This window comes from Nicotiana sylvestris, chromosome 1 (genome assembly GCF_000393655.2).
Source record: "Nicotiana sylvestris chromosome 1, ASM39365v2, whole genome shotgun sequence".
Classification (NCBI taxonomy): domain Eukaryota; kingdom Viridiplantae; phylum Streptophyta; class Magnoliopsida; order Solanales; family Solanaceae; genus Nicotiana; species Nicotiana sylvestris.
Window position 1 is genome coordinate 135,553,336 of NC_091057.1, and position 10,410 is coordinate 135,563,745.

Here is a 10,410-nt window from a genome sequence, read left to right on the forward strand (position 1 = left end):
CTCTCTCATCCTTCCCAGATAAAGAGGGGCATCTGTTGATACCCATTTTTTCCTATATTTTTTATATGCATAAATACCTTCAAAATAGCATATACATGCATATATAAGCATGGACAAGGTTTTAATAATTTTTTTCATAATTTTAAGGATTTAAATTGATTTATTTCCTCCCTTTTTATTCATAAAATACCCAATAAGTATCCCTCAAATTATTGTATTGTTAATTTAGTCATTTAATTTCTATATTTATGCCAAAATATGGTTAAAATATATTTATGCATTTTTTATAATTGCATATAATTGCAATACTAGCCCCATTAATGTATAATTATATTTATATGCGTAAAATTGATCTCCTATATTTTTAAAATGTTAAATATCTATTTTAAATCATTTTGGTACATAAAATTATTTTCCATAAATTATTTATCATTTATTATAAATTATATAGGAAAAATTGGCTATTTAAAATATAGCCAAATTTATATTTCAATTGTAGCCCAATTTAAACCCAACCCTGGCCTAATTTCAGATTAAAAACATCCGACCCAAACCCTGAACCCGCCTACCCGACCCAAGACCCGTGAATCCTGGCCGTTGATCTAAACAATCAACGGCCCTCATCTGTTCTTACTATTTTTAGTTCCAACGACCCCCTAACCCTATCTCATTTCCAAAATATGCCGCCTCTGTATTCTCTCATCTCCTCTTCTCTCTCAACCCCTCAACCTAACTTTAGCTCCTTCAACCGCTGATTCCCTTCTCTGGTCTTCTCCGGTGATCTCCATTCAACTCCTAAGCCTCCAATGGCTCCTCTATTGCCATGCTCGCCTTCTCTGAGGCCTTCAAGGGTCCTGGGCCACACCGACTTGCATCTAGGGTTTGCCATTTGGTCTGTTCTTGGATACTTCAGTATGATTTCAAACAAAATCATGTTGTACTTGTTACGATCCTTGAGATTTTGGACAGGTTCTTTCATCTCTACTTGGATTTCTTCTGAAACCCTAATTTTTGTTTACATATCCTAGATCTGTACAATTTTTAAATGATTTGAGTCTATTTCTTTGATGTCTTACACTATCCTTGTAACTCTTTACAAGAATCATCGATTTCAAAGTGTTTTCACCTTCTTCTAAAATTAGGGTTTTCGGAACTTCTTCTAAAACCTTTTTTAAACCAATTCTTTATGTTTTAACTTCTATCTCTTGTTGAAACCCCTAATTTTTTAGTTCTAACCTTGGGTTTCTGAGTTTTGTTTTGATAACGTATTCAATTAATCTATATGTTTCTATCAGTCTGTGATTTTACCCTATGATTGCTTGTTAAAGTTCCTAATTATGGTTATCCCTGCCTATTATGTGATTTTACCCAATTTTGTTCACCAATGTTTCTGATTCTTCACTGCTCCTACCTGTATCATGATTATTCTACTAATTGAGACTATGCTCTACATGAATCCCTAATTTATATATGATTTTTGTCCTACTCGACCTCTTAGAGTTCTGGTTTTACTTACTATGTGCTTGTTCTTATAAAGTTGTGCTAAATTAGTGTTATTTTCTACTTTTGAATCCTTGAGTTTTTGTGATTGATCTACTGATCTTGCATGATATCTCTACAGATTTTTAACCTTGTAAAATATTTTTTGACCTTATTCTACGGCCAATTATGCTATTAATTGATTTCTTAAGTCTTTTTCTTGATTGAAATATGTTGAACCTAGCCTCTATTACATGGTGTGTACTTGTACTATGCAGAAAATATTTCCTTATTTGTTATGCTCAGCCTTATACGATTTCTTTCTTTATTTGCCACATGTTTATTACCGTTTGAAGTTGACTCCTCAATTAAAGGGAGTACTTACCTTGATTTTGTGATTGGTTGATTCTGAGTCCCCATAATTACTGATGAACTTTGATTTTTACCTTATTTTCTACTTGCTTTTAAACTATATATACACACTCTCTTATTATCACAAAGACACACGAACACTTGGTTCAAAAGCTCTCTCTCACACTTAAACTTTCTGCTCTCTCTCTCTCTCTTTTGTGCTACTTGCTACTATTCTGAGTTAGCCGGCTGCAAGCCAAGGCTAACTATTGTGTCCTCCTGCTCTCTCACTTTTGTTTATTTCCTTCTCTACTGGTATGTTCTAGTTTCAATTCAAGTTCCAACAACAATATAGTTCTTTTATTGCTTCAGTTCATCCTGTTTCTGGTTTACTTCTATTTATGGTTTTGTTGTGAAACTTGTAGTTGATAGGTTTACATGATTAGCATGTTATGAACTCCCCTTCCTTAGAATCAGTATAAACATGTTACCCCCTCTATGTCTGATCAATTGTTCTGAGCATGTCTGTACCAATTACCTCTGCCTGTTATGTGCTTACCATCATATGCTCCATGTATCCCCAAATCCCCATCACCCATGTATGTAAGTTTGTTCTTTATGTCTAGTTCTGAGACCATGTCTGGTCAGTTGTGTCTGAGCATGTTTGTACCAATTCCTAAGACCTTTTCTTGTTAGGTGTTTACAATCATGTGTCCCATGTATCTCCAAATCCTTTGATCCCTGTTTGTGACTACTGAACTTGCTTTGGTTCTGTGACTCCTGGATGTGTATGAACCTGTCTTAAGGGTGTTATGTTTGGACTGTTGTTTGCTACTCCACTCTCTTTTCAAACTATCTCTGTTGTTTTACTAAATTATCTCAAACAAACTTCCTTCTAATACAGTTTTCCCATTAAAACCTTTCAACTTGTGTCAAGCACTTTCACTCTACTCCTAAGTCAATAAGTTCTGCCCCCTCCAGTATGTGTACTGCCGTGGGATCCTCTTGAGAACCCTCTGAACTCTGGCATACTGAGGCTGGCCCTTCCACACTGCACTTATTCATTTTGATTACCAAACCTAGGTGTAAGCACTGCCCTAGGTCCTTGAGATCCTTAGGGAACTTTGATTCACCTAGACTATGACATTGTCTATGGAATTGAGGCATTTGAGGCTATTGGAGGCTTTGGAAACTTGGGCCTATCTGTAGGCTCCCTATAGAATAACTTCTCATTTTCTTATTTACTTATGTAATTTATTCATATGGTCTGTAATAACTTGTAAACGAATATTAGGGTAATTAGTGAAAAGGGTGGGTAGCTACATGTTTGTGGGTAATACGGGTGGAAACCATGCCTATATGACTTTACAATTTGTTGTGTTTGCCTTTATAAGTAGCAACCATGCCTATTGGACTTTACAATTTGTTGTGTTCGCCTTTATAAGCAGCAACCATGCCTATAGAACTCTACATTTTGATATGATTGCCTTGCCAAGTAGAAAACATGCCTATAGGACTTTACGTCTTTTCATGTTTATCTCACCATGTTAGAAATCATGCCTATAGGTCTCAATTGATTCCATAATAGAAATCATGTTTAATGGGTCTTAAATCAGTTTCCCAAGTAGATTCCATGCCTATAGGATATAATCCAAATCCATCTTTTGTTATAACAAGTGTTTATGTATGTTTCCATGTGTCATCATGCCTGCAAGTCTTTAAAATCAGTATTAAAATTAGATATCATGCCTATAGGAAACAACATCAGATTCTGCCTATAGATCTAAACTAGTTTGGGTTTAAATAAATTAATCTGGTTAACGATTAGCTCACTTCTAAACTGATTTAATTGAGTGGTCTATATTTCCTTGAAACAAGTTATTTAAAACTGCCTTAATCTACTTTTAGATAGCATGCCTATAGGGATTAAAGAGTCATTTCAAAACCTGCCTAGTTTCACTATATAAATGTAGTCATCAGTATTCCGCGTATAGGAAAGCCTGTAGGGCGTTTTCAAAACTTGCAATTCTGAAACTGTTTCTGTGACTTAATGTTGTTCTGGTTTAAGCAAGCTTTAAAATCAGTAGGCCACTGCCTGTTTTTATGTACATTCACTTAGGCATTATGCCTTAGGACACTGTTTAACAAAAGGCCTTATTTGTACTTGAGTCATGTTGTTTATGTGCCTTGTTTGAGGAGGAAACTTTGAGCCTCTAATTTCTCCCTTTTGTTCTTATTTGCAAAGAGTCCTAATTGTTCTAGTCTGTAGCCTTAGTATTTTCACCTTTAAAACCTTAGGGGTCTGTCTAGAACCACCTATTGGTAGAGGTCCTAAATCCTTCCATGACCATTAAGAAGGGACAGGTAACAGCACGCAATAGAGATCGCTGACCAAATACTCGTTTTAAATTACCACTAAGGGGATGGGAAGGGTAGATATGGGATATGATGACTACGCGCTAATGTCACGTGTAGCCCCTCATCGAGGAGTGTTTACCGGACATTATGTGGGGTGATCCTATAGACTAACCAACCTAGGACTCCTCCTTTTCCAAAATTGCTTTTTCTATTTAAAACCTTTGTTTATACAATTTGTTCAAAAAATCTTTATCTTATTACTTGAGTTATCCAACGTGCTTTACTTGCAACCCATTTGAATCAACTATTTATTTGTAATGGACTAATTTGTGAATATAAGTTCGGTCGGGATCCACCGTTGTGGACCACGAGGGGTGCCTAATACCTTCCCCTCAAGGTTATTTCGAGCCTTTACCCTAATCTCTGGTATTGCAAACTAGTTACATGAGTTAATTACCCTATGTGCCCTAACGCACCTTAATTCGTTAGGTGGCGACTCATCAAATACCCAATTCCCAAAAGGAAATGAGTTATCACACCCCCATGGAATGTCGAAATTTGTACCTCTCTCCGCGGAGGGAAAAAAGGGGGTGTGACATACACAGTTGAATTCTAATGACAAATGGCATAAAATAACTAAAAATCTACAAATTAAAAGAAAACGATTAACATGAAATTGAAGCATACCATATGAATGAGTGTAATGAGTGACTGATCAAAGATGTTGTTGTGTATGGACAGATAGAATCACCAAGAAATTTCAAGAGAGCACTATTTTTGTATTCAAAGAGTGAAAAATGTACAAATGGCCATGTTCCTCTATATATACCAATCGTTTCTTAAGGGGGAAAAGTTCGAGTGCGGCCACACATTTTCATGTGTGGTCCGAACTTTGTTACCTAGGTTACCAACTGCGGTCCGCATAATTTTGTGTGCGACCATCAATTTTATGTGTGATCGCACATCGACCTTTTCTCTAACAGGCTAAACTTATAGAGTGGGTATTTTTAACCTCTCATTGTGCGGTCCGTAAGATAATTGTGCGGTCGCATTGCTCTTTTTCTACAACACTCATAATTGTGCGGTCTACACAAATCAACTACGGTCCATAATTTTTAGAGCACTTAGCCAAATATTTGGTCCACAATACCTATATGTCACACTCAGCCCTGTAGCACACTTCAAATCAAAGTTTGAACAAAAATAACACCTAACTACAAAAGAAAAAAGGAAAAGAAACATGGGTTGCCTCCCAAGATGCGCTTGATTTAACGTTGCGACATGAAGTAGAATACCATCAATTGAAATGAATGACCACCACAACGTCGATATCTCCAACTTTTCCCAAGTAGTGCTTCACCCGATGGCCATTGACTCAGAATACTTTATTGTTTTTGTTCTTCAAGTCCAATGTACCAAAAGGTGTCACACCCACAACTTCAAAAGGACCACTCCATTTAGACTTTAGCTTCTCAGGAAACATCCTCAACCTTGAGTTAAACAACAATACAAGATCACCCACTTTGAACTCTTTGTTCCAAATGTATTTATCATGAAGATATTTCACCTTTTCTTTGTACAAGGACGAGCTTGCATAAGCATGGTATTGGAACTCATCTAATTCATTCAAATGTGCAACCCTCAAGTTAGCGGTTGAATCCCAATCAATATTCAATTTCTTTGGAGCCCATATGGCCTTATGCTCAAGTTCCACCGGAAGATGACAAACTTTCTTGAACACCAGCCGGTATGGTGACATTCCGATAGGTGTTTTGTAAGTCGTCCGATAAATCCATAATGCATCATCAAGCTTCTTAGACCAATCCGTCCGACTAGCATTCACCGTTTTGGACAAAATACTCTTTATCTCCTGGTTAGAGACTTCCACTTGACCGCTAGTTGTGGATGGTAGGGAGTCACAACTTTATGAGTAAACCATACTTGCTAAGTAAAGTGTCGAAAGCCTTATGGCAAAAATGTGACCCCGCATCGCTTATAATAGCCCGCGGAGTACCAAACCTTGGGAAAATATTCTTCTTCAAGAACGCCACCACACTTCTCGTCTCATTGTTGGGTAGAGCAATGGTCTCAACCCATATGGACACATAATCCACCGCGACCAAGATGTATGTGTTTCCACAAGTAATTCATAAAGGGACCCATGAAGTCCTTTGAAAGTACAAGAGGGGGGTGAATTGTTTATTTTTAAACTTAATTGTTGTTAGTTGACTAGTTTTTCAATTAGTCGACTAGATGTAATAAGTTAACAGGAGTAACAACAGAATATAAGATACTAAAATTAAATGCAGGAATTGAAGACACCAGAATTTTTATATCGGTTCGGATTCAATGTGAATCCTAGTCCAGTCCCCTTGGGTTGCAAAGGAGTTCTTTTCAGTGCATGCGTTTCTTCGAGTACAAGAAGAATGGTGTGATCTACACTGATAGCTCAGTTCCTATATCACTCGTCTCTTTTGATACAGTGTCTTACCAGTGTTGTTCTCTCTTTCTTCTCTAACTTGTTACACAGCAGGTCTTAGAGAGCTACAATGTTTGTTTGCAGTAGAACAAAAAGAGGGTGTTTGATTCGATAAAAGTATATGTGCTAAGGTGTGATTACAAGTTTTAATACATTGAGAGAGACTTGAATTCTGGAAAGATTTTTCAACCCAAGAGATTTGATCCTTGGAAAGAGATTGATTCTTTCCAAGAATAAAGTTGTTCTACAACGGCTCTTTGAACGAGAGGCTGCAAAGATTTTCCTTGTGTGTGAGCCCGGAATCTTGATCCTCCATATTTAGACGCTTTATTGAATATTCGGCAGGATCTTCAATATACTTGATTTATTTGATTCCTTTAGTTTAGCCTTGATTGATCCCGTCAGTATCCTCTGATTGATTTCTTCTTCCTTTAATCGCGTCTCTTTTCCTTGATGTCCTTTGATATATTCCGTCAATCTTGTATATCAATCCATACGTTCCTTGATCATTGCTGATTGATTTCGCCAATCTTGACAGCTATCCAAGAGTTCCTATAAAGAGCAAATATATTATTTTCATCATTAAAATTAGATCTAACAAACTCCCCCTTTTTGATGATGACAAAATAAAATATGTATAAACATCAGTTGACTTCCCTGTAGTTTGCTCCCTCTCAATAAGAGCGGTTAACTATGTCTTGTACTAAGTAGTTTGAGGCGCATGTAGTCGACTTCTTCAGGATATGTGACTCCCCCTCAAGGAGTGCCATAGTCGACTTATTATGTACCTGCATAATACAGTACCTGCACAAACACATATATCCTTTCTCCCCATTTTTTACATCAGCAAAGAGGGAACAAAAAAAATCGGCATGTATAAACAGAATTCATAGCAGAGTGTACTGGAAGAGTTAGAGCATAACAAAAGAAAAAAGAAAAAAATTATCCACCGACTGATATCTCAGTCCAAAATAGCACATCAAAAAAATATTATCTTAAACTTTCACATTAACGACGCAAAAAATAGGTAAGAGTATTGCAGATAGCCTCCTTTAGTCGATCAAAGCTGGCGTTGGCTGAGACACTCATTCCATCAAGCATGTCATGAACCTCCTTGAATGCCTTGACATCGTTTTCCCTTACTCTGAGAACCGCAACCCATATCTTAGAGACATCAGACCCTGTTTCTTTATATATAGCATGAATGGTACCAACAGTGGACTGAGTGGCAGTGAGAAGATCTTTGATTGTAGAGAGCTGATTGTCAATGACACTAAGTCTCTCAACAAGGTCAGAGTCAATATGGCTAGGATGGGAAGCAGAATGTTTAGGCTTGGAGTCTGTATAAGCAGTCTTGACATCACATTATTGTTTCTTGACCCATGAACCCTTCACACACACATACCCCATACTTGCAAAGGCTCTGGAGTTGTATGATTTTGAAACAAAGGTTAAAGAATATGCAAAGATGGAAATATTGTGAGCTTCCACAATGTGAGTGATGGCCATTCCATAGGGTAGACTAGTGGGATCTTCTTCACCTTCAATCATGAAATTGATGACCCAGGAGGACAGTTTGATTTTGAGTTTGGTCACAAGGCAATAGACAAGAAAAGTGTCTCGTAGAGAGAAGGTAGAAAAAGATCCAGTACGAGGAAGCAGAGTGGTTGCCACAATGTGGGTTAAGACATGAGTTTCAAAACTAACATCACTAGGACCTAGCTGGTTTGGAAGGGATTCATATGGACACTCAGTAATACATCTTTTGGCTTGATCAAAGGAAATTTCCAAATCATCAGGCTAGGAATTTTTAATGAGCATAGGGAAACCAGAACACTTGCACTGAAAAATCGAATCAAACATGGCACAATCAAGAACAATACGCTTTCCTATGACTATGGACTCCAACTTATCAGACCTACTAGAACGAAGATTACCATAGAACATTCTCACTAGGGGTTCATAGACTTTAGGCAGGGGAACAGAGAAGAATTTCGACCACCCTTGATAAACGAAAAGGTCATTTACCTTAAAATTTAGGGCTTCCATGTCATCAAGGTCGACTACCCTCCCATGAGCAATAGGCTTGTCTTTTAGGGCAAGAAAGAAGTCCCTATTTGGAGAATCCCAGAAACTAAGTTCCGACTCAAGAGAACTGGAAAGGTTGACTTTTGATTTCTTTAGAGTGGAGGAGATAGGGGTCTGCCATGGGTCTTTTACCCAAGGTTTTTTCTCCTAAGGGTTGAGAATGATCAGAGAAGTCCGTTTGAGAAGAGTCAAACCCCTCAGAGTGATCGGACCCTAGGTCTACTTGTTCAGGGGGTTGAGACGGGGGTTTTGCCCTAGAGTGGGTGCTCTTTCTAGTGGAGGCAGAGGGAGTTTTGGACTGTTTAGCCATTGTAGGAAGTTGGTGGTTGAGCAAGATTCCGAGAAGGGTTTGAAGGAGATAGAGACAATGGAGATTGATAAGAGAGTTCAGCATAAAAAAGGGTTTTCTGACGGTTGAGTACAGAAAAGAAAAAGGCGTCAGTTGATCAGACGCGACGATTAGTTTTCCTTCTTTGAAATCTGTGACTGATGTGAAAAGAGAGGAAAAAGGAAGGAAAACGGAGGTGTAATTAATGAGTAAGAAACAGGTATGGAATATTTTACATACAAAATTAAATATTGGCACATAGGTCCTAATTTTGACTATTAATGCAAATAATGCCAAGTAATTTTCTTAGTGAACAAAATCTCTCTTCTAACAAAGGCTTGGTAAAAATATCTGCTAATTGATCAGTTGTTCCAACAAAAGATATTTCTATATTTCCCTTAAGAACATGATCTCTCATGAAGTGATGCTTGATATCTATATGTTTTGCCCTAGAATGATGAACAGGATTTTTAGAGAGACATATAGCACTAGAATTATCGCAGAAAATTGGTATAGGTTTAAAAGAAAGTTCATAGTCACCAAGTTGACGGGCATCCACAATTATTGTGCACGGCATTGTCCAATAGCGATGTATTCAGCTTCAGTAGTAGATAATGCAACTGATGCTTATTTTTTACTGTTCCAGGATATCATTACTTTTCCAAGTAATTGACATGTACCACTTGTGGTTTTTCTATCTTCCTTATCACCTGCAAGATCAGCATCTGAAAAACCTTTTAATTTAAAAGAGTTAGAGCGAGGATACCATAGTCCATGAGAGACAGTTCCAATAAGATATCGAATGATTCTCTTTACTGCAGTTAGATGTGATTTCTTAGGAGCTGACTAAAACCTGGAACATTTACAAATACTAAACATAATATTTGGTCGACTGGCAGTTAGATAAAGAAGTGAGGCAATCATTCCACGATACTTAGTTTCATCAATAGGGATTCCATGTTCATCTTTGTCGAGACTCGTTGAAGGACTCATTGGTGTGCCAATGGCTTTAGCATTGCTCATGCCAAATTTTTGAATTAGTTCCTTTGTGTATTTGGTCTGACATATAAACGTTCCTTCTTCAGATTGTTGTATTTGAAGTCCAAGGAAAAATGTTAGCTCTCCCATCATACTCATTTCGAATTCACTTTGCATAAGATTTGAAAATTCCTTGCACATAAGAGGGTTAGCACTACCAAATATAATATCAACAACATAAATCTGAATAATGAGATTACCTTCTGATGATCTTTTAATAAATAGAGTAGTGTCTACTTTACCTCTTGTAAAACCATGATCAATAAGAAATGAAACTAAGTCTATCATA

At 37.2% G+C, this 10,410-nt stretch overlaps 1 protein-coding gene across 1 annotated transcript; it reads right to left on the reverse strand.

The window, feature by feature from the left end:
• Positions 1-5,563: 5,563 nt before the first annotated feature.
• On the reverse strand, positions 5,564-7,502 carry LOC138874803 (uncharacterized). The gene is made up of 2 exons (XM_070153588.1): positions 7,456-7,502; positions 5,564-6,083 (listed from the first exon to the last, which is right to left on the reverse strand). The coding sequence occupies exons 1-2, from the start codon at positions 7,500-7,502 to the stop codon at positions 5,564-5,566; spliced, it is 567 nt and encodes a 188-aa protein (XP_070009689.1).
• Positions 7,503-10,410: the final 2,908 nt, after the last annotated feature.

Bases quoted from the DNA above. Each gene is read 5' to 3' on its own strand.
- LOC138874803 (XM_070153588.1), bottom strand. From the start codon at position 7,502: ATGGGGAGAAAGGATATATGTGTTTGTGCAGGTACTGTATTATGCAG. The intron at 6,084-7,455 runs GTACATAATAAG...ATCCACAACTAG, and splicing joins GCAGGTACTGTATTATGCAG to CGGTCAAGTGGAAGTCTCTA.